The sequence below is a fragment of the Spea bombifrons genome, chromosome 6 (genome assembly GCF_027358695.1).
Source record: "Spea bombifrons isolate aSpeBom1 chromosome 6, aSpeBom1.2.pri, whole genome shotgun sequence".
NCBI lineage: Eukaryota > Metazoa > Chordata > Amphibia > Anura > Pelobatidae > Spea > Spea bombifrons.
In genome coordinates, this window is record NC_071092.1 from 32917582 (window position 1) to 32942251 (window position 24670).

The 24670-nt window shown below is 39.4% G+C and overlaps 1 protein-coding gene across 2 annotated transcripts; it reads left to right on the top strand.

Annotated features, from left to right (window-relative positions):
* Positions 1–251: 251 nt before the first annotated feature.
* On the top strand, positions 252–18853 carry LMO4 (LIM domain only 4). 2 transcript variants are annotated; one of them, XM_053469315.1, is made up of 5 exons: positions 252–659; positions 3210–3448; positions 13841–13937; positions 14100–14255; positions 18078–18853. In XM_053469315.1, exons 2-5 carry the CDS (start codon positions 3213–3215, stop codon positions 18084–18086), a joined length of 498 nt encoding a protein of 165 aa, XP_053325290.1. In that variant the 5' UTR covers positions 252–659; positions 3210–3212; the 3' UTR covers positions 18087–18853. The 2 variants fall into 2 exon arrangements, with proteins under 2 accessions (XP_053325290.1, XP_053325289.1); XM_053469314.1 differs by lacking the exon at positions 252–659 and adding an exon at positions 1601–1718.
* Positions 18854–24670: the final 5817 nt, after the last annotated feature.

Sequence of the window (24670 nt, forward strand, 5' to 3'; positions counted from 1 at the left end):
GCTATCAATTAAAATAGCAGCCCGTGTGCCCCCCGCCCTGTCCCCGGAGCAGGGGTACCTCCACCTGATAGATCCATCACGCCGCTGCCCCGCTCTCCAGCCCCGCCCCCTGTCTGAGACTCTTTTCTCTCCTTGGCTTATTTTATTATTCCGCCTGAGCAATCAGAGAGGGGATTGGAGTGGGAGGAGCCAGGCGAGCAGCAGGGCAGGGGTTTGCTCTGTCAGTAACACATGTCAGGCTAGAGAGAGCGTAGACTCGCAGGGAGCAGCAGGCAGTCCGTGGCCCTCCCTCTCTCCGTGCTGTTGCTATCCGCAGTAACTTGTGTTTATTTTCGTTTGTTTTGTGTCCTCCAGCCGGGCTTTTCCGTTCCCCTTCAGGTGCATTTAAAGCTCTCAGCTCCCGGTAGCGTAGACTGCGCTGCAGGCTCCGCATCCTTCGTCTGTTGAAGAGAAGGCATTAAGGAGTTGATACCGTCAGAAGCAAAGTTGCTGCAGCGCTGGTGTGTGTAGCGGGGAGAAGCGGAGGGAGGGTCTGCTCTGGTGGAACTGGCTGCATCTGGGATCCCAAAGCAGCTGCATTTGCAGGCAGAAGAACTACCGGAGCCTTTATCCCTTCATAACACCCGGCCACAGCCATTCAGCGAAGACCAACAGGGGAGGTAAGAGCTGTTTAATGCGAATCATAGAAGGGGGGGGCTGGGACCTAGAAGTGGAACCTGGAATGATCACCCGTGGGGAACTAAGTGTCGATCCCTGAGAGCTGTGGGCATAGATCTCCGTGACACATGTGAGCGCAGACTCCTTCCAAGGACCCTGATCAGTAGCTCATTATAAATACACATTGGAGATCATTCTAATGAGAGGGGAATGCAGCTTTAGCAAGAGATCCCTGTGCCCTCTCCACCCCTTCCTCTCCTATGGAAAAGGAATCTCTTGCTCCATGGTAAATTGGGTACTGGCCACCCGCCTCCCTTTCATACACAGCAGCAAACTGGGAAGCCTGTTTTTTTTTTTCTTCCACCCCTTTTTAGGTTTTTGGACACAGTGGCAGTAAGATCAAAGTGAATACTCCTAGCCTTTGTGTCTCTGAACTGGGAATCCAGTGACTTGGCTAATTAAAAACCCAGCTTTGAATTAAGAATCTAGTTTTTGTATTACAAACTGACTCCCCCTCCCCTCTTCTGGGATCTCCATTAAACACCAGAGACTTTTCTATAAAATAGGTTATTTTGCCTCTAGCCGCCTTCCCCTGTTCCCTGTATTGCATGTCTATATAATTTATGTAGCAACCCTATTAAACTTAAAAGCTTCCCCCCCTCTCAGCTCCAATGAAACTTGATGATAGCCCTCCCTATGGTTATCTTGAGAGTCGCTTTCTGGTCAGTCCTTAAGGATTCATCTCAAGAAGATTTAATCAGTATTAAGGTATTGCTTGTTCTTAAGAGCTTTAGTTAATGTGGTTATTGGATGCTTTGAACAGTGTAAAGTTTCCTTATTTTTCTATTTACCTTTTCAAGTAAAATTTAGGGCAGGTCGCAATCCGCCTTAAAGAAATGTGAAGCTTTCTTTTTTTTTTTTTCTTTATTTAAGAACAGAAGGGGGAGGAAAACTTGATAGAGTCTACGCAGGAAATGCAGATTCATTTAGGGTCTGGAGATGAAATTGTTACAAAAAGCAATTTGTTGAGTAATGCATCGGATAAATCAATTTACATAAAGGTATGATGCATTTGGGTACACACAGATAATGGCTTTTAGAGTGGTTCTGTTTCCCAAGTCCTGGTGTTTGGTTTCAGCTTAATAGGTACAATTCTGATTATGGCAGATTGTGCGGTTTATGCGTTGTCCTTGTGAACTGTGGGGAGGCATGTTTTTTTTTTTTTTTTCGTGTGATGTTGCCACCAACTTTAGTCCCGTCTGAAAACTTTAGCTTCCAAGTCACACCATTACATGGCCATTAGGTTTTTAATACACCATAGCTAATAGCGTTGGTTTTAGATCTTGTTGTGGTCGAGGAGCCTTAAGGAGGAGATATCGTCTTTGGTGGGCTAGGTTCTGTCTGTAGTTCTAGTACTTTCTAAAATTATAGCTAGAATAACAGTCTAAATGCGATGTGATGATCTATGGAACTCTGCATCAGAACTTCCGAGCAAAGAGAGTCCGTATCGCTTTTTTGGAGGCAACATCTTGGTGGTTGACAGCTTTTCCTCTAAAGAGCTTCTCGGTAGACATGATCTTTACTATAACAGCCCCTTCTAGACAAGTGACTTCCTATGGTGACCCAAATGATTGCGATCAGTCACATCAGCCTAAAGGGACAATTGTCCCCTTGTACTCTGGCCAACCTCCCCCAGGTAATACATGTTCAAAGACAGAGAAGTCCACTCTGTATACAGATAATACTGTGTCCTGCTTGTTGGAAATGTGTTGACAGTCAGATGTTTAATTTAGGCTGCAGACTCAATTGTATCTTTTCTGACTTTTATCAGGAAATGGGAGCCTTTTGAGGGCGTATATCCATTGCATTTAAATTGCTGATCAAGGACAGATTAGCGAGACAAAAGTGGTTTGTGTTTGTACAGCAAGTTAACAGGGCGTCCTAAAGTTCAGCTCTATTTATTTGGTCCTAATTCCAAAGCAACCACTCATTGATCGCCTTAAAATCAAATGAGATTTCAGCTGATCCAACAATAACAGGGAATTGATTAGAACAGAGACCATAACAATGAACAAACGTTTGAAATATGAAAAACCTGCCCAGCAAGTTTGCATTCACTCCAAATTATCCGCGTAAGCCTTGGGGATTCCATTTTACACAAACTGCGTTTGCTCTAAAGACTATATCCAGGTAGCTTTAACGTGAGCCTAAAAAGTAACTTAATCTCAAAGTCTCACGTTCTAGCTTCAGACGACTACATCAGGCCCTTTATTTACTTTCTTCAATGATTTTCCTTTGCATTTCAAACATAGAATCTCCTGAAATCCCGACAAGTCTTTAGATGATGTCCAAGATTATCAGCACTGGGATCAGTTAGGTGGCACCATCTAACAGTGCAATCACTGACCCCAAACAATGTAAACAAGTACCTGAAGACTCCAGGCCATTAATTAGCCGGGTCCATTGGTTGCTACTGTATGTTGGGTTGAGTAGAGCTCTCATAAATGACATGTCCTTTTTTTTTTTTTGTCTGCCTTGCTCTGTTTTTCTAGACGATGGTGAATCCAGGTAGTAGCGCCCAGCCTCCACCTGTCAATGCCAGTACCCTTTCCTGGAAAAGATGCGCAGGTTGCGGGGGCAAGATCGCAGACCGGTTCTTGCTGTATGCGATGGACAGCTACTGGCACAGCAGATGTCTAAAATGTTCCTGCTGTCAAGCTCAACTGGGGGAAATTGGGACTTCCTGTTATACTAAGAGTGGAATGATCCTCTGCCGGAATGACTACATCAGGTGTGTGTTTATTTCAAACCCCCATCACCGGGGCAGGTAGATGAAAATTACTGCTTATGTCTTGAAGCTAAAGTGTAAGATGTATCAGAGTTTGATGTTCTTCTCGCTATAACAAAAACTGCTGTCTTTACAAACCGGTCACCTTCTTTCCATTACCTGTGAAAAGTTTATCCCTGTTTATTATTTCTAATTGTGTCATTATGCTCTAAGGAGAAATTTAACGATGGAACCCGTGCTAAATTTATCACAGGTAATTGAATCCAGCACTTTATCTTGAGAGCTTAATTGTGCCAAGAAAGTCAATGCTGGTCATTTCCTGCAATTAATAAGTGAATTATAACCTGCTATCGTACAGAGTCCTATATGTGATGCAGAGCAGGTGATAAATATTGTAATTGACAAACCGGTTGGAGAATGTTTGCATTTTCTTAATTTGGAAAATAATAAGGGTGTAATCTGCTAAGGCAATAACCAATTAATTGAGGAAGCGCAAACTAATTATATGCACGTCGTGGCACCGACCACACGTTTAAATGAAAGCCCAGCACAAGCTATGATGTGCCTATACCGGGTCCTGGTGAACTCGAGCTCCTTAGCTCATTAAACTGAAAGGCATTTGAAGGATTACATATTTAATTTGAGTAAACGGTTTAATACACTGATGCACCTGGATAATCTGTACTTTTAAGAAATGGGCTATTTCAAATTTCAGCAAGGACACCACAAATACAACATCTGTGTATTAAGTAACATAAAAAAATCATTATTTTTAATATCTACGTCTGCAGTAAATTCAATGTAAAAGTTACCAATCGTTTTTGGGTTTATTTTGTCATATATATATATATATTTTAATTTTATGTGTACTATATAAACATTTAATTTTTTTTTAAGCATATAGGAAGACGGTTTGTTCGCCCCCCTCCCCAGGCAGTGTGAGAGGCAGATCTGAAACCTCATTAGCTGTGGAATGATGAAGTCAAATGACTTTTAGTGATACTGATAATGTAACCTTTGTCCTGCTGAATTCTAGTGTTCTCAATCAGCTAAATAGAAGTAATAGCTGGAGAAAGGGGTTTTCCTGATAGCGACATTCATTTCACTAAGTGTTATGTGCTTCCCCCCCCCACACCCTCTAAAGCGTTAGGAAATCAGCACATACTATAAGAAACCAAGCACCCTGGTGTATATTCTGGTGTTTTGGGACCAACTCTAAGGTTGACAGGATTTTAATTAAATAGAGCAAAACCTAGGTGAAGAAAAAAGGCATTTGTTTGAAGTGGAAAAATTGACACTGCTGTCCTGGTGCACGGTTTGCTACAAACGTATCTGGCAATAATCGCCATCGAGCCATAGCCTTACTTCTGGTTATTACTAATTACCGAGTACGTGTACTCGATCTCCTGATGGCATATTCAACAAAACAGTCTGTTTATCCAGCCTGTGCACCCTTTATTCCCTTTTTCTTTCTGTTTGTGACAAAAAAGTGTTTGGCTCAGGATGCTCCTCCGACTATTTTTTTTTTTTTTTAAATTTTATATCGTTTTATGTATATTCACTGATCTAAGTCTAATTTCCAAGTTGGATCATTTTAACCAGCAAACTGATTCTGGTGCAAGTCCTCTATCCAGCCGCCTATTGTATAAATTAGGGTGTCTGGTTTAGATGCGGGACCCCTGTTCTTTATCTGTCCTCCACAAACCATTGAATGATATCGCCTCGCTTGTACTGCGTTGATATCGTGGCCCGTACACCCACTTTTTCATTTTGAATAGTGACGAGTGAGAAAGTAATTGTCTACACCAAGACATGTGCAAACCATGTGTTTCCTACACAATAAAGCCATGTTTGGACTTTGAGCGGACCACCTTGGTAACACTTCATAGGCATATGTTGGAGCTGCGTTAAGATGGCAATGTGCGCGCTGTAACACCTCTGAGTAGGGTAGATGTGGGCTACGGTGTAGTCTATTTTGCACCTGTGTTCAAGTAGCAAAATGCAAAGGTTTGACGGTCCGAGTGAACGTCCCTCGGTCTTCTGATGGAAGGACATGATTGTGCCTTTGAAAAGCACCTTCCAAGAAGGCCGAGAAAAGTGCTCATGCTTTCCCCTTCATTTTGAGCGCAAGGGGGGAGGGAATCCACCTCTCTTCCATTAATGAAAGTGCTTTTGGTGGGAGACTGACATGCAGCTTGCAATCATAGATTGGAGATAAAACAGCCTGACAGTGAATACACACAATTAAAAGCTTTAATTAGTGACTCCTCCATTTTCTTTTACTCCTGATAGGTTTTATCTAATGAGATCTGGGCCCTGGCTTAGATCTGCTAGGAATGACGTGTCCGAAATGAATGAGAGCTGCATCGCAAACAAAACATTTAATTAACAAAATTGGCCTGTAAGAGAGGGGATTATTAACCAGGGCTGAGGCTTTGGACTCTTAAAGAGCCCGAGTCTGAGCACCGAGAAACATTAAAAGGATTTGCAGAGCGAAGATGATGATGTGATTATAGAATCTTGGAATTTGCACATTTCCAAACACCCGTCCTTTGTGATGCCGCATTGTATAGTGTGACATTAACCAAGTACATTGTGAGCGGTGATTGTTCACCTGGCTCTGTATAGTACGTTTTTAGGGTATGTTGACAGCGCTTTTCTTCGACCACGGAGGCAATCTTCTGTGTATTATTCTCAAAAAGTGTCTGTGGGAGGCATGCTGGTCGTTTGAGCTCTTCTACACAATGATTGCCTCGGGGTGCTTGTAAAGCATTGTTGGGTGGAGAACGGGTCAACGTGCAGTTATGGAGGACTGGCTAAGTGTTGTGGGACAACTCAAGAATGGCCACGTCCACTAGCAAATGGGTTCTTTATGGACCTCGGACCTATTTCATCCTCGTCAAAACAAGAATTAAAATGGCAGAAAATTTATCCAAACGCCAGGGTTGGTTCTGCTTGTAGCAGATTACATTTAGATGTTCAACTGCAGTCCTCATTGGTCACCGACCGAGAAAACTAATAAATAACACAAGATACACCATAGTAGTATAACAGCAACATTAATTACATATTAATTAGGGAAGCTGGTAGGTCATTAACCCTGTAAGATCAAGTTGGAATTAATCCACAATCTGTGTTTGTGGCATGTCCACGCCTGTCAGTTATTAGCTGCATATTTGTTTTTTTTCCGTCTTTTTAATTGCTAAAGGAAGAAGCCGGGCTTTATTTTTTATTTTTTTTTTATATATACCGTATATATGTTGTGGTTTACTGTGAGTCGCCCCGCAGAGAGTTAATTTTCCTGGTAATCATCAGCAAGCTGCTAGAATCGGGGAATGCTGTCCCTTTAATTGAACAGGGTAGGTAATTAAATGGCGTTTTTCCAATAGGACGTGCTAGGTAAATCTAATAGTTGGTTATTTAATATCACTTTGAAGTCTGCCCACTCAAGCACAATGACAGCACAGGAGCATGTGAACTATTAGCTGGGAGAGAGGAGGGAAAAAAAAACTGGATCTCAAAAATTAATTAAATCGCATGCAATTTAGGGGGAACGTTTATCTTGATTTGTCATAACAGAATTAATTCAAGGCCTCCAATTCACTTGGGGACAGATCTGTTACTCTGAATTAACCAAGCGTAATTTGGCAGGTTTTTTTTTTCTCCCCTCTCCCTTCTCTAATGTACCTCCAGCCATTATTCACAAGCCTTTTTTTTCCAAGTATCGGTAGTATCTAGTGCTTTTAGAGGTGGCTCGGTCTCGGGTTAGTATGAAGTACCTTTTTAATGGACTTGCCTTCTGGCATCACTCTTGCATTTAGTATTAACCCTGCAAATGCTGGGTGTTTTTATAATGCCAGGAGATTTCTTACAGCGGCATATATATCTCTACCTTAAATATGGACGTAAGATCCGAAGTTATCCGAACCCATAACCCTTTTCCTCTGCAGCGTGCGTAATGTTTTTTGAGCGACTAAAACAGTATTCCTGTAGTTTAATAATTAAAGGACTAAACGTTCAAACCCGCTTAAAAAAAAAAATGGATTACTGTGACAGAATAGATATGATTATTAAACTGATTGCTGCCCGAATTAATGTACCGTGTGTTACTCCTGAAATTACTTTCTAGATGTCGCACCTCTGCTTTGAAACGCAATGAACGGCGGTAAAACTGTAGCACACTTTAGCTGATAACATCGGCTGCGTCTGTAGATTACATAAGATCCAATAACCTTGATCGAATCAAGAGCATTAAATAAAATATTCACAGTCCAGCAATCTCTTATGGCTGGCTCGCTCGTACGAACAATCCTCTATATATGTGTAAATAGTTTTACCGTATTAGGCACATCTTGCTGTTTTGTGATTGATTGCGTTCACCAAATGCTAAAATATTAACAACCTCCTCTAGTCTGAAGACCTTAGCCGGGGAAACTGAAACCATTTCTGTCATCGCAATTAAGGAGTCCCCTGGCTTTAATTAGCCTGACCTGGGGTGTATCTCCCCCCATTGCTAGAGTTGAAGAGGAGAGAGGAAAAAAAAAAAGCCCATTAAAGACCAGACTGAGACTGATAGCTACTTAATTGAGCACCTTAAGCCTCAAGCCTTTTAAATCAAACAGTGTCCTGCACAATCCCCTGGTTAGATAATTAACTCTCCAGCCTCACAGAAACTATGTGAAAACAAGTTTTTAGAAAAGGCTACAGTTACGTTCTCGGCTCCGTTCTTGGCTCGACGTGAAAAAGCAATTACTTCTCTTAATTTAGAAGGGTTTACATTCACGGAGATTTTTCAATTTCTAGAAAATGATATAATTGAATATTCGGCCTATACAAACCGACGTGAGCGTTCCCATGAAAGCAAATTGCCCAATCTTAGAGAAGAGAGCGTGAGAAAAGGAAACGCAAACATATCTTCCTGGACAACATTAGGGAAATTGGGTTTGACCTACAAATGACCTTAATACACAAAGACTGATAACCAACATCTAGGCAATTAAGAAGGAACAATGGATGCTATTGTATCTTTTCTCCGTGGTCTTGGGTGGTTGTTACAAAAAAAGAAATGGGGATGTAATGAGTACCAAATGCCTGGAGTGAAATATTATTTCGGGTATATCCCGTTTAAAAATCTATTGGCGTTTTTAACTGTGTAATAATGAGAGGTTTAGGAGCTCCTTCTGAATGGCCTTATTAGAACTTTCACAAAGATATATATTTTTTTAAACTACTAAAGTTTTCAGGGTTTTTAGAACTGTGTTTGTTGGATCGTATGGCCCCAGACACTGTAGAAGTTGGAGGTACTGATATATTCAACGCCAACCTTTGCCATAGGCGGACTGGACTTTCCGTGATCCATTGTCCAACCAAGAGTCTTGGCATCAATGTAATTCTAGACTGTGACCTGTGGAATTTCTTAAATTAGAAAGCTGAATACACCAAAAAATCTAAACAGACATGTCTAGATCACCAAGGCCTTCAAACACCAGGCCTCTATTGTCCATGGTAAAAAAAAATGTTGATAGTTTACAAATTAAAGATATTATAAAAATGATTCTTATGATCTCTGGTTATTTTAGTCCAAGCTTTTTCCCCCCTGTTAGTCATAATATAACATTTAATATATTTTCTTTTCTCACGGTTCAGTTAGTTGGAGATAGTTGGCATTCCTTGTTACTGCTGTAGCATGGAAAAAAAAAGTTGGACTCTAGAACTTTCCAAATTTACAATTAAACTATCCTGAAATTTGAAGTTCCCGTCTATACATATCGAGTCAGATGTGTCCAACTATGTCACCGAGGGCTGAAATCCTGACTCAATATAAAATTATCAGTAAAATAAGTGTGGATCTACCAATTCTGCTGAATTTAATACCTAAGTAGCATTAGAAACATAATTGCTAGTGTTGTTGATGCCCGTACCTCTCCCAGAAAAAAGTGGGTACGATTTTACATCATTCAGAATTCTTGCCAGGGACGCATAACTGTCATGTGACACCAAAACAGGCGCTGATGGGTGGTTTCCATAGAAACAGATGCCTTTGTTAAAACAACTTAAGAGCATAACATAATGACAGATCAGGTAAGATCTATTTGCTTAGCATACCAGAGCAATTAATGCTGGAACAGCAACCTTTAACTCATGAGCATTTAATTATTCAGTTATACATAATCTGCCAAAGAACCTGATGCATTTAATTTTATTTGCCTTTTTTTTTTTTTTATTTGCCTAATGGAAATTTTATAACTAAACGTATGACATTTAAAGCTATTCTCCTACTGTATGATTTTAGCATTGTCCCTGGCATACCATACATGTACACAAAGCAAATTGACTGTAGCCTTTTGTGGAGAGTGAGCCAGAATACACTTAATGTGGCCTACCAACCAGATCTGCGTAATTTCTACATATGGGCCCAATGACTCAATTAAGTGAGACTCTGACAGTTGTTGAACAAAAGATGGCACTTTAACGGCTTAATGAAATCTGAATGATGTATGGGTACTGAGCCCTGACAGCTGCCTTTGTCCGTCCCTTTCCTTTTAGCATTATTCTTCTGTAACCGCACAGAAACTCTTACACTTTACAAAATAATTGTATTTAAAATTTAGAAAACAGTCTCCTGGCACGAGGATAAAAGACGTCTCCAGTCATTGTCCTGTTCCGACTAGAGCGAGCCACGACGTGGTAACAGGACTAATGGTTCTTTGCAGACCTTGTTTTTTGTTCCAGGCCTCTGTAATCGTTTTCTAATGTATCGTGCGATATATACGTCCCTTCGAGAACCCAAGGGGAACAGAACACCCAGAGCCCACTCTGATCAAGAATGACCCCATTAACCGTGCTAGCAAACCTTGGCATACAATGTAATGGGACAGGAGGTCAGGTGTTACTACAAACCTAATAGACTTCAACTTGTATTAAATCACGATTAAAGTTATTATTTAGTAGATCTACAAGAGTCTAGATGTTCATAAAAAAAAACTTTTTAAGACAAGTTATTTGATTATTATTATTTTTGTTTTGTTATTTTACGTAAGTAATTTTAATCACAAAAGTTTTAAGCGCCATTGTATTACCAGGTCCCGAACCTGGGCTTGCCCCGTGGGCCAAAAAGGTACCTATTCTCCCCTGTAAGCCACAGGCAGTCACGGGTGATATTATTGCACCGGGTCACAGGTAAATGTTTGAAGAACCCTGGACTATACTGTGATTCTATCATCCCCTGAATTTAGACAAGGATGTACATGTAATATTATTATTTTATATAGCGCCATCATATTCCATAGTGGATACAGTGGGTAGAAGGGACATAACATAGCCATTTGACTTACAGAATCAGGTGAGGAGGGCCCTGGACCTGTCATTAATAACACTAGACATGTTGTTAATTTTTACTCTCCTCTATCGTAATAGCGCTGTGGGATCTACTGATGCTCTGAGTACGATGTAATGTGAAAGCTACAAATTGAGTTTTTCGAATATGCTAGGGGGAGAATATCAATAACTTTTTAACCCTTAAAGGGGTTTTCATCCCCATTTACAAGATGTCAGTAGAAACACTTTAGACAACCTTTGACATGCACGCTAATTTAGTTCTCGTGAGCTGAAGGTAATTTTTTTTTTTTTCTCACAAAAAAAAAGTGTTCATGTTTTGAAAAAGCCAGCTTTCTATATTTTCTACTAAAAAATATTAGAAGCCATTTGTCGGTGCTCAGTTCTCGCAGTAAGTAATGGTGGTCACGGAGACGGCCCTCCATTGCTTCACTCTCTCCATTCTCCACTTAGGCTAAATTGTTGCCTGCCGTCCCTGACAAGTGCTGTATTCCCCATTAAGGGGGCCGGTGTAGCATTCCTTCCCCCCATGCCCGGAAGTGCTGGCTAGAGGCCTGTGTAGAGCAGGCCGACCACGTGTGCCTCGCTCTCCTCCCCCGCCACCTCCCTGAGCATTCTGCAGGAACGTGTCAGCGTGCGATCCCGGACCTCAGACTAATTAGTTTTGAAATGGAGTTTTGATTGAACTCTCCGAATCGATGCCGCTGCAAAATTTGTTTCTCAGGCTTCCTATTAAAAGCCATCTTAAGGGGCAGTTTTTACTACTCTCCCTGTCGTTCAGTCGATACATTTAATAACAACTTACAGGCTATTTTCAATAAAGTGGCGACAGCAAATTAGTAGTTTGAACATGACAAGCCTTCTGCGGGATCACATACAGAAAACTCTGAGCAATTTAGAATTTTTTTTCCTCCCCTCCCCCCCCATTTTTTCTCTTCTTAGAAGGAAGCATGTTCCAGTAACGACTGACATAGAAATGTTTAACCATTGGGCTGCCATACTCTAATACAACATACATTCCATGTAAGGGGGGGGATTACTGATTGGGTGCTATGATTAAAAGGATTTGGAACATGAATCCGAACTTGGAACCCGTTCTTTAAGGCATGCAGCTGTTGCAGAACCTCTTGGAGCTTCTGTGGTGGGCACATCTCGTGAAACTAGGTTGTGCTTTTCAAGCCTTAACAATGACGGACTGTTTCGCAGCAGCTGAGATCATTGTTCTACACGCAGCTTTGATTGAATGGACGAGTTCAGCATTTCTCAACTTCAGTCCCTACGGACTACTAACAGATTTGCTTTTAAGGCTGTTCCTGCCTGAAGACAGGTGGCTTAATTAGTTGTTCAGTCAATTAAAAGTGACCACAAGTGATTGGTTAGGGAGAACATCTAAACCTGATACCTTGGTTGCTCTCGAGACGAGGGCCTTAAGTAGAGCAGTTATGTTTAGGTATGAGAGTCGCCACAATTAGCTGAATCTTTAGCCGTATTCCTTCTGGTCAAACTGCTATTTCGACAGGACATTTTCCGATTACAGACTTTACCCCGGGCTTAGAGCTTCTTAAACCCCTTATTATCTCTTAATTGTCCAATACTTACACATATTACTATACCTCCTGATTAATTTGTGGTCAGTAAGATCTTGGCCCGTTAACATGCTTAACATGGCTTTTAACGTTCCACGTTGGAGGATTTAAAACCCCCCCACCCACAATTTGGGGCAAAAAAAACATGAAAAATGAACATAAGCATGTGGCACCGTTTAAGGGGACCAGCTTAATTTTGTGAATGACATACAATGGCTTCTGCATGCCGAGTAATTATTGCGCAGAGTGTTAAAAAGTGAGGCATTTAACGATACTTCCACCCATTTTGTCCCGATCCATGCGGAAATGGACGTATTTTATAAGGGCACCTTTACGATCTCTGCTGGAAGCCTCAGACATCCTCTTCCAACCTCGTTTTTATATATGGTTTTGAGATTTGCTACTAAACTCTGTTCTCCATTTCATAAAGGGAATGACCTAAATTTTATTAGCTCCTTATCAAAAACCCTAATGTGAAACCAAATTAAGCTTCCCCACGCTTAGAAAGCAGGGGGAAAAATTCAATATTCATTAAGAGCAAATTTCTAGTACGTTCTTTTTTGGAACATCGGTTAAACGTATTAAGAAAATTATGTATATACATTTTCCCCCTCTCCGTCTCTGCCTCCCTCTCTCTCTTTCGTGCCCCCCCACAGCAGATGTTGTGGTCTCATTTGATTGCATAGGAAAACTGCAGTGATATAGCAAAACACCCAGAGAGATATGATGACAAATGGGTCCAGATCCCGCTAAATTACTTTCTGCTCAAATCGAAATTTCATTCAGTTTGTTGCTAGCAGAGATGAAGTAATCTAAATTGTGGACTCAGGAGCAGATAGAGGGAAGTCAGAGCAAGCATTTCATTATCAAGAGAGAGAGAGAAGGTTAGGATGAAAGAGATGAGCAGAGGCAAATCTAGTGTTGACACTATGATTGAAAAGGTTAACCCATACACATTATATATCAACCCGGATAGCAGCGACTTTCTAATGGAAACTCTGCTCTGATGGAGGTTTTGCTGGAGTTTCAATACACAGAGCATGATGTAGACTTAGATATACAATCAAATCCTCTTAACCCTTTTGATGACTCCTATCTCGAGATATGATTAAAGTACAAAAAGAGTTCTTCATACAATTTCAAGGACACAATGCATTTAAGTTCATGTTGTGAAGCGTATCTTTTTTTTATTATTATTATTTATTTTATTTTTTCTGTGACAGAAATCTGATAAAATAGGTGTACAACAAAATAGTTTTTTTGCGTTTGACTGGTTGCTTCCAGTGCTGACCCCGACTATAATGTATAGGGAGTTATTTATTTAAAAATGCAGATGTTAAGAAGAAGAAGAAAAACAGATCTGATAATAATCTAGGCCAGGTATTGTCACAGGTCATGCTCTTGGTAATAAAATTCTGGGTATATTCTACGCTAGAAAACTAAATTATTTTCCCGTGTTTTGCTTTCACTTCAGGTTATTTGGAAACAGCGGAGCTTGCAGTGCTTGCGGACAGTCGATTCCTGCCAGTGAACTTGTCATGAGGGCACAAGGGAACGTCTACCATCTTAAGGTATACTTATGTTTTTGTGTGTAACATGTATGTGTCTTTAGTGAGATGTCTTGGTACGGCATAAGTAACTAGTGTTTTACTGGAAATTCCTCTTGCTAGCACACTAAAGACATGATATTTAATTTATTTTTATCTCCTTTATTTTTTTTTTCTCGTGTATAGTGTTTCACGTGCTCCACTTGTCGGAATCGCCTCGTCCCAGGAGACCGGTTTCACTACATCAATGGCAGTTTATTCTGTGAACATGATAGACCTACAGCTCTCATCAATGGTCATTTGAATTCACTTCAGAGCAATCCGCTACTGCCAGACCAGAAGGTGAATGCAAGGCTCTTTATTAATACACTTTCAATAGCCCTGATTGGAACCATTATCCACCCTTCTATAGAGCATGGATATATCTGGCGGGTTTATCTGCCAATGAAGAGTAAATGTGTGTGTCCTTTGTGATATGGCTGAAGTTACTCTGTGTTTGAGTTCTCTGCTCTGTCTCATTGGACCGGGTTGCTTTTTAATGCACTTTTGCACACATTACATTGATGCCCTTCTCTGTAGACTAATGTGGAGTCTCGTAGATGCACTAATTCATTGAGGGAGGGCTCGCCAAAGATTACATTTTAGCTACATTGTCTTCAGTGTTGTCTAAAAGTGTCCCTGGTATCTGTCACATGACCACACAAGCTCATGTGACTTACTTGCCTACTGGACACTTGCCAGTGACTAGTCCTGGCCTTCTTAGAGGGGTCTACTGCATACAGATAAAATATTTATATACATTTAAGGCTGCACCACTTTTTAAGGCTGCCTTTTCAGTGAACTGATCTTCAAGGTTCTTTAAAACTGTTTAAATATTGTGCATTTCAACATCAGGACCCTATTGCTAAGCAAATGCCCTATAAAGTGTATCTGCTGTAACCTTTTACTTAATCCAACCTCCCACCAAATGAGTTATACTCATTCTACTATCAATGCAAAGAAAGCTGGAGCCCTGCACACTTATTGGGGTGCAGGGGCATTACTTTTAGTGCCTAGGTCTAGCGCCAGCCAGGAACCCACATGTTCTTATTGATTTGATCCCTTGTTTCCCCATTAAATGTAATATTTTTACAACCCCACGTCCACTAAGTAGATGTTTTCATATCTGTTTTATTGAACAGCGGTCTACAAATATAATTAAAGTCTAGTATCTGAAATGGTACCACGTAACTACAATAAATCTTTCCGCACGGCTTCAAGATGTATAAGCGATGAATATTTTGAGACCACTCTACTGATCAACAGTTGTACAGTATCTCCAGCAACTAGATTGTTTAAGATCTATTTTCATTTTCCTAATAAGTCTTATTGCTATTCCAGCAAGTGCATTTTGATAACTAGTGTGTCTAATTTGTAACAATTACCGTCAGCTCTCTCTGTAGTCTGTTCATTCCACACCGGTTCAGGAAAAAAAAGACACGACTCTTGCACATAATTTTATTCACATCATATTTCATGCTGATTATGTATTGATGACATTGATTCATTTACTCTTTACAGCTCCACTTGCACGGATAGTAAATCTTATTGACCACATATGAATTTTAATTTCAAATTGGTGATAGATTTTTCCATCAGCTCTGATAGCATATTTGACTTTTTCATCATTAACCCAGGCAATCACACCGCACTGAGTTATTGCATTGAAACAAAAAGTGCACACTTGAGTTGTTCCTACTGTATAGATTTGCAATATAAACTTCATTATTGGCCTGAGAATTAACAAGGAAAAAAGAGGAAAAAAAAATGTACAATGCAAAAATTATTTAGATTCCTTTTTTTAAATTGGATAAAATGTCGTTTACTGAAAGCATTTTGTGTGTCTGTATATGTAATGTTATTTATACTATATATATATATATTTTTAATATATAAATTATCACCAATTTTTATATTGAAAACAAAATAAGCTAATATATTTTGTATTATAAAAAAAAAGATTCTATTAAAAAAAAAAACAAAAAAAACAGAACTGCTTATATAATATGGGCTATAAGTTCCATTTTATAGGTCTATTTCTGAATTACAATCAAGGTGGAAACTCTAATTAAAGGTCTATAAAATGCTGCCAAGGGAAGTGGTGTCAGGGATATTTCTGACATATTTCAGAAAACCCATTTTAAAGCACGTCCTGCGGCAGAACAGCCAAACAAAGCACATATTTTTCTGTTGGTGTGTTGAAATCCAATGTGTGCATTAATAGCCCCCCCCTCCATAACAGCGCAGTGAAATAGTAGAGCCAGTTTAATAACCCTCCCACTAGCATTGGTAGAAGAACAATGGAAATACAGTTGCAATAAACCAAAGAGATCGAGACGTACAGAACATTTATCAGTGTAATGTGGACTTTAGAACACTTGCAGCAAGGTAACTGTAAAGGCTAAACAGTAGCAAACCAAAGGAAATGAAACCAAACCGGAAAAATGGCAGTGTCTTGGTCATCTTACTTGCGGACCTTGACCTACTGGCTAAGCATTATATGATATATTGCTAGAGTCTTTATATTTTTTATAGATCTTTGAAAGAAAATTGTGTTTTATTCCTTTTGGTAAATTAGATCATGTGGTGGTTTTAGCAGTACCCGAACTTTGAGACTACGAGAAACCTTAAGGTAGATCTGGTGATAGTCTTGAACAGGTCTTTCCAACAGTCAATGTGTTGGAACCAGATGTTTGTCTTTTGAGCCCATAGTTAACCACTACATTATAAACTGTGGTTGGTGATTAGCACCCATGTACGTTTTATGGTATTATGCAGAATTAATTCATCGTGATGTGACTTGTCTTGTTCACAAAAATTGTGAGTACCTTTTCAGTAACTACCATCATCTGTGATGGCTTTGTTTTAGAAGATTGATCTCTCCAGAAAGAGAGAGGGTATAGGCAGCATTAAAACTGTATATTGTATGCATTTTTGAGGTTTTTTTTCTTGTTAATGGGCTAAAGGCTAAATAGTCTTGTCAAAATTATACAGAAATAAATATTTTATTAGTAACCCTGGATAATTTGCTTGACACAGGTAGTGTCACATTTACTGAGGCTCCGAAAAACTGGCCAACATATACATTAATACGAAGGCAGGTTACAGCATTCCAGAGTGTTTGCTTACTAATTAAATCTTTTGTTATTCTGTTTGGCAAGGGGGAGGTGGTGATGCCGAACAGACAGGGCTCACCTGCACAATCAGTCAACATAAAGCGTATACTATCTCTCCAAGTTATTCCTAGCTAGGGTGAGTCGCTTTGTGGCTATTTAAAGTTTAAACAGCCGTTACATTGCTCGTCACCCATACATTCTCTCTATCGCTATATATTATGGCAGTATCCTCTTATTTACATATCACTCAGAAAATCCCCAGTTGTTATATAATTGGAGTTGTCTGTGTCCATAGTAGGACATTGATGCTCATTTATTAAATATACTCACTAGCTGTTCTCTAATCTCTTTGTTCTGGACATCCAAATTACCTTTCACGCACTGAGCTTCAACTCTTGGGAATTCAATCTCCAATTCTCTGCCACTTTAATTAGCTGGAAAGTGTGGTGGTGGGGGGGTGTTTGAACTCCCTGTCTGCCTTTCATTCATTTCATGTTGTATAGCATTATTTTGTCAATCTTGGAGGCCAAGTACTCTTTAATGTTATGGTTGTAAAACATTTTCTGATATAAGTTTGATTACAGTCTGATTGGATCTGAACAAATGGAACATTTATTTCCTACATTATGTGTAAATTCATAAAAAATAAATGAGACAGGACTTATAAGACGATTTTACAAGATAAACATGTGATAAACATGAAAGTCAACCTTATGATGCTAACACAACTTGTTTACCCACTATGCTTAGTGTAGAGAGAATAGGTGATCTGGTGCACATATGTTCGCGCCAATATGCAAATCCGAGTTTATTGGTATATGCAGAAGTGTTTATCAGTGTGCATTGTGTCTGTCTTTTCTTGAATACCTTCTTTGAATTTAGCACCAGCTTTAAATGGTCTAAGACCCAACCTAGCAATTTAGAATCTTATATTAATGAAAAACTAGTTGTCTGACTCAGTTTCTAAACGTTTTTATTTAACTTTTCTTTCTTTTCTTTTTCCTTTTAGGTCTGTTAAAAGGCCAGAGTAATCCAGAATGCGTGCCTTCATCTCAAATTCTGTTCATCGCAGATGGATCCCATGTCCCCAATAGACAAGCCACCTTTGTAGCTAGCATCAGTGCCAGCTTCATGCCATTGCACCTTTTCTTGAATGCCCTTTCCCACATTAATCGGTGTATGAAAATGACTGAAGATGAACATTAAAGAACTTCATGGACCTGGGCTAATGGGAGACTTTTAGGGGAGGGCAAAAGAGCTTCACCAGAGGACAACTTTGGGAGGGGGAAATGACTGAATCTTATTGACAAGAATTGTTCAAAACTGCTTTCTACCCTCATTACCAATTAACAGGGCACCGACCAGAATTTGCACCCTCTGTTTTACCCTAGTGACATTCTCTTTGCTCTTTGTATATTTACGTGTTGTAAAGAAAGTATGTTCCAATCAAACAGAACATAATCTAAAGAAAAGTTGTAGCTTTTGTGGTACTTGATCACAAACACTTTTATTGTATCTCTGTAAAATACAATGTACGTATGCATGTACGTGATTTTTTTTTTAATGCTAATTTTTATTTTATTTTTTTCTATTTTTTTGGTCTTATGTTGCTACTTCCCATGGCAAACAAAAATAAGGGAAGGGGCAGGAGAGAACTGCTATTGTGTAGAAATTTTCACCTACTTGCTGGTTGAAGAAAAATCTTTTATTTGTGATATTTTCAGAGACATTTGCTCTAGTATGGTGTATTTAAATAATAAAAAATTAAAATGCTATCGTTTAAAACTGGTTTTAACAATTTGAGTACCCAGGTATGAAGAAACGGTACAGGAGAGTTGTGCTTCCAACGCCTTGTCTTCGCTATACATCAGGAATGTAACTTGGGTGGCCCTGTATAATGGATAAATACATTGATTTATATTTCTTTAAATTCTCCTCACCCATTAAATTATGCAGGGCCATAATCAACCCCCTGACAACTCTTTAGTGAATAAGCACCATAGGTGGAAGTACAGTTAATAGTTGACTATCTTCTTTCTGTTCCCTGTTTGTGGAGACAGCTTTATTAATGTACCAAACTAAAAGCTTGAAGGAGATACCTGTTTAAAGAGATAAAGCATTTTTTTTCATATTTAACCATTATGTCTAGGGTCTAGTAAGGGCATCAAGAAAACAAAGGAAACTGAATGCTTCAAAAGAGATCGCCTTTATGTTATTCCAGATTATTAATGATCATATTGCTTACCTTTTTATATGAATCAGATTTTCTATGGCCTTTTAATACAAGCAATTATATCATCTCATCCATGTGCTTCTATATATGTGAGCTGTCATGGCACATTTTAAACTGGTGCCCAACCAAGATATTTAATGACCGAGGCACTTCACAGTGTAAACATTTTTAGATAGATGACTCTGATAGAGACTTAGATCCGGGAAGTCTGACTGCCTTCTACTTAACCTTAGTAATAGGATGACATCTGGGTACCTTGAAAATCAGAACATTAAAGGTGGTGGTCCCCCAACTAAATGGAAACATAATTTTTCGTAAGTATTAACCCCTTAATGACAATTGCCGGTCCTGGCACGGCACGGAAAAGCATGTGCTTTACGACAATTGACGTGCCAGGACCGGCACGTCTTTAAACGGGTGCAGAAAGCGATCTACTATCGCTTTCTGCACCCAAAAAGCGTTGCTGAATGCCTCGACCTCGAGGCATTCAGCAACGCCGCGATCGGCACGAAGGGGCCATCTCTGGCCCCTCCACGGGGCGTCAACATCCGCCATACTTTGTATGGCGGCGGACGCCCGTTTTAAAAGCGTTTAGGAGGCGATCGACGATCGCCTCCTAAACTTAAATGGTGTCGCTGGAATGCCTCGATCAGGAGGCATCCAGCGACACCAAACACTAACCTTTTGATGGGCTGTGACCGCTCCGGAGAGCGGTCACAGCCGCAGCTACCGGCAATCTTCGCCATCAAGGAAGATGGCCGCCGTCCTGTAACAGGAACCAACAAATTTTAAAATTTAGCTAGATGGTCCAGACCATCTAGAGAACTTTGGCTCCACTTGCAGGTTGAATACAGGTACTGCATTCACCATGCAAGTCAATGGAGCCCAGCTTTCTAATCACAGTGTGATTAGTAAAAATAAATTAAAAAATAAAATAAAATTAATAATAATTAGAAAAAAATAGTAAAAAAACCAGTAAAATGTAAAAATCATTTCCCACTGATGTCACTATCAGGGGAACCTCCAAGTTGAAAAAAAATGTTAAATTTTTTTTTAAAAAAAATAAAAAAATATATATATATATATAAAAAATATATTTTTGTGAGCAAGTCCTAAAGTTAGCATATTAGCTTAAAACAATTCTCGCATGGAAAGAGTTAAAATACTGGCATATTAAATGCCCGTGGGGTGTCTACTTTTAAAAAATGTATGATTTGATGGGGTAAATTGAATGGGCCAGGTTCAACAACGTCCCAATTAACACGGGGGGAAGGATGGCCACACATCTAATTTCCAATTAGAAAAATGCACACGTACCAAATGTGGCCTTTTAGTTCCCCCAAAAAATGACACACCCATGCATGTGGGGTATCACTGCACTCAGGAGATGTTGCTGAACACATTATGGGGTGTCGTGTGACAGCGGCATATACCAGGAGCTGTAAATTCATACATAAAGTAGGGGAAAAATACACACAAAAATACTACTGCAAACTTTGAAAAAATGCTGGTGGTAAAATGTGTGCATGCAAAGAGTTAAAATACCAGCATTTAAAATACCCTGTGGTGTCTAGTTTTGAAAAATATATGGTTTTGTTGGGCACACTGAAATGGCCTGGCTCAAAGATGTACCAAATAGGGCATGGGCAGTGGATCCAAATGCCAAAGTTCAACATTGAAAAAAGCGCATGCCCCAAATGTGGCCCTTTTGCCCCAAAACAGCCAGGCAAAATCATTCATGTGGGGTATCACTCCGCTCAGGAGATGTTGCTGAACATATTGGGGTGTTTTGTGATAGTGACATAAACGAGAACATTTTAATTCATACCTGAATTAAAATGTGTGTGGAAAACCAAATGCAAACAAATGACTACCACAAAGTTTGACAAAGACTGGTGGTAGATATGGTGCATGCAAAGAGTTAAAATACCAGCATTTAAAATACCCTGTGGTGTCTAGTTTTGAAAAATATATGGTTTTATAGGGCACACTGAAATGGCCCGGCTCAAAGATGTACCAAATAGGGCATGGGCAGTGGATCCCCAAATGCCAAAGTTCAACATTGAAAAAAGCGCATGCCCCAAATGTGGCCCTTTTGCCCCAAAACAGCCAGGCAAAATCATTCATGTGGGGTATCGCTGCGCTCAGGAGATGTTGCTGAACACATATTGGGGCGTTTTGTGATAGTGACATATACGAGAACATTTTAATTCATACCTGAATTAAAATGTGTGTGGAAAACCAAATGCAAAAAAATGACTACCACAAAGTTTGACAAAGACTGGTGGTAGATATGGTGCATGGAAAGAGTTAAAATACTAGCATTTGAAATACCCTGGGGTGTCTAGTTTTCAAAAATATATGGGTTTATTGGGCACACTGAAATGGCCCGGCTCAAAGATGTACCAAATAGGGCATGGGCAGTGGATCCCCAAATGCCAAAGTTCAACATTGAAAAAAGCGCATGCCCCAAATGTGGCCCTTTTGCCCCCAAACAGCCAGGCAAAATCATTCATGTGGGGTATCGCTGTGCTCAGGAGATGTTGCTGAACACATATTGGGGTGTTTTGTGATAGTGACATAAACGAGAACATTTTAATTCATACCTGAAGTAAAATGTGTATGACAAAACAAATGCAAAAAAATGACTACCATAAAGTTTGACAAAGACTGGTGGTAGATATGGTGCATGGAAAGAGTTAAAATACTAGCATTTGGAATACCCTGGGCTGTCTAGTTTTCAAAAATATATGACTTGATGGGGTAAATTGCATTGGCCGGGTTCAAAGATACCCGAAATGGCACAAGGGGGGAAGAATTACCAGAATTGGAAAAAATGGCTTTGAAATAGCAAAACGCTACCTGTACTTATTGCCCCATAATGGGTAGAAAAAAGCAAAAAAACATAAAAACATTGGGTATTTCTAAACTCAGGACAAATAGTAGAATCTATTTAGCAGGTTTTTTCATTAGCTTTTATAGATGAGTAAAAGATTTTTCAACTAAAAGTTAGAAACAGTCATTTTTTTCTAAATTTTTCACCATATTTTATAATTTTTTTAATAGTAAATAATATGATACAATCAAAACAATGTCATCTAAAGAAAGCCCTTCTTGTCCTGAAAAAAACAATATCTAATGTGTGTGGGTTCAGTAAACGGGAAAGAAGAAAATTACAGCTAAACACAAGCAGCGCAGAAATGTTAAAAAGGCCATTGTCACAAAGGGTACAAAAAGTAAAATCAGCCTTTGTCTCGAAGGGGTTAAATACAGACTTGTATATAGCAAATGTAGTTTTGCTACATCACAACTTGATCTGTACACCTGGTGTTTCTCCCTTTTTAAACACAGCTCTGAGCTGTAATTGACATATTTAGGGACATCTAAGTTTTGATTATTTTTAGATTTTTATTCCAGCAAAGTTTGGGGCTGACTCTTTCATGCTACTGGTATTTTGGTGCTTTGCTGGTGTGTTACAGTTGAAATCACTGCTAGGTATGTCTGATTCAGCCAAAGATAACTTTTTATTTTTTTAGTTTTAAAAAAAGGGTCATGCTATCCCTAGATTCTCACTCCCATATAGACCATAATAGTGCTTTACTTTTTACTCAAAATATTTCTATAAAATAACGTCTTGACGTTTCATTTTCTTTTGGATGTTGCTTCTCTGTAAGATATTTGTGATGCAGGCTTCACGCCTATAAGTAATCTCTAGTGCTACAGGCTCTTCCAATCTGCTAAAGCCATGTAGATGAAGCTAAGGAAGTAAGTCACTGCTCCAGCTTCCAGATCGGGCTGAGGATTCCAATGCAATCTTCACCAAATACATCACATAAGAAAATTGCTAAACGATAGCCTGATATACCATCGATGAGGCATATTGAATGCCAGAGCTAGGAAATCCAAATTTGAATAACTGGGGGGGGGGGGTTTATATGGTTTATCTCAGATGTGGCAGTTATTTTGAAGACAATTAGAGCCGTTAGGTTACGACTGATGAAATGGTGCATAGAATCTTGTTGATAAAAAAGGTTTTACACTTTAGGGTTTTTCAGGGTCGGTCCACCAGAACGTATGCAGCTAAACTCACAGGCTGACTTGAGTGTCAGCTTATCATGGATACAAAAATATCAGTGGCAAACGTACGACCCATAGTGTGTCTCTATTCAACAATGCATGATCTAAATGCTAGTGCTAAGGTATCCCCACTCCAAGGTATGGCGTGGCTATGTGACACGATTGGTTGGATTTCTAGTTTCATCTACTAGTCATAGGAGGCCTGGCATGTGGGTAGAAGGTTGGGAATTGTCTTCTGAGGTCCTCCATTATAAATATTTGAGGTTCCTTCCATGGATTGTCTATGTATTCCCATTTTGCAAAGGTATTGTGGCTAGGACTGGACAGTGCATATTGAGCATACTGTCATGTGTTCTGTACTTCTTTAATATTGTGCATAAATTAACTAGATTTGCCCCCCTGAGCTGAGTGTTACCAGTCCTCTTCTTCACGACATGATATGGCAGACACAGCATAAACCAGTTTCCCTGCATATACCTTACTTACAACTTTTGTCCTTTTAATTCAAAATACCACCATATTGTGCTTCAAGTGAACGGATATATATGTTTTTCATATCACAACACAATTTTCAAACAAAGTGGTCTGGAGAGAAACCATACCAGCGTGATATTGGATATTAATCTTAATCCATCATCCTAGCTGTGATATTCACGCCACCACAGAGGCTTACATATGGCTGGCAACAATTAGTAAGTATATTTAAAAGCATGAAAGTCCGGCTAAACCTCTAAATGAACCATTATACCGTATCCCCATCTTTAAGTAACTGCTACTTAGCTAATGGTAAGATTTAAAAGCTTTTTTTAAAATTGCAAAACTATAAGATTACATATGTCACTCATGTTCATATAATCCACAGGCAGGAGATGAATGTTTTGCTTTGATGTGCTAAATTGGAGAAGGGCTAATGGAACTATTAATATACAACAGTGCATATTTCAGTAGTAAGTAAAATAATTTTCCTCTCATTTCCTTCCAACCACAACTATTTTAAATGTTTGGGTCTATTTAGTAGAGATTCAGAAATTCCCACTGTGCATTAAGCCCTGCAGCTGGCCGCTTGACATATTGTTCTTGAAAGCCTTCTATACATAGTAAGTACCTGAGAGTATGGCCGGAACACACATATTTGTATGACACAAGCTAGTCGGTTCAAACTTGATTTGTTTTACCTTTTAAACCAAGACATATTGAAAGATTCCTCAAGCTATGTTACAGACCGTGTATTGCAAACTTCACTTGCCGTAAAAAAAGAGAAGGTGACCAGTTTTCAAGGAACAGTACTGGAT

What these genes read in the sequence shown, in the direction of transcription:
- LMO4 (XM_053469314.1), top strand. Translation starts at nt 1,632, where the DNA reads ATGCAGATTCATTTAGGGTCTGGAGATGAAATTGTTACAAAAAGCAAT. An exon ending in ATAAATCAATTTACATAAAG is followed by an intron (nt 1,719 to 3,209) that starts GTATGATGCATT and finishes CTGTTTTTCTAG; the next exon opens with ACGATGGTGAATCCAGGTAG. An exon ending in TGCCGGAATGACTACATCAG is followed by an intron (nt 3,449 to 13,840) that starts GTGTGTGTTTAT and finishes CTTTCACTTCAG; the next exon opens with GTTATTTGGAAACAGCGGAG.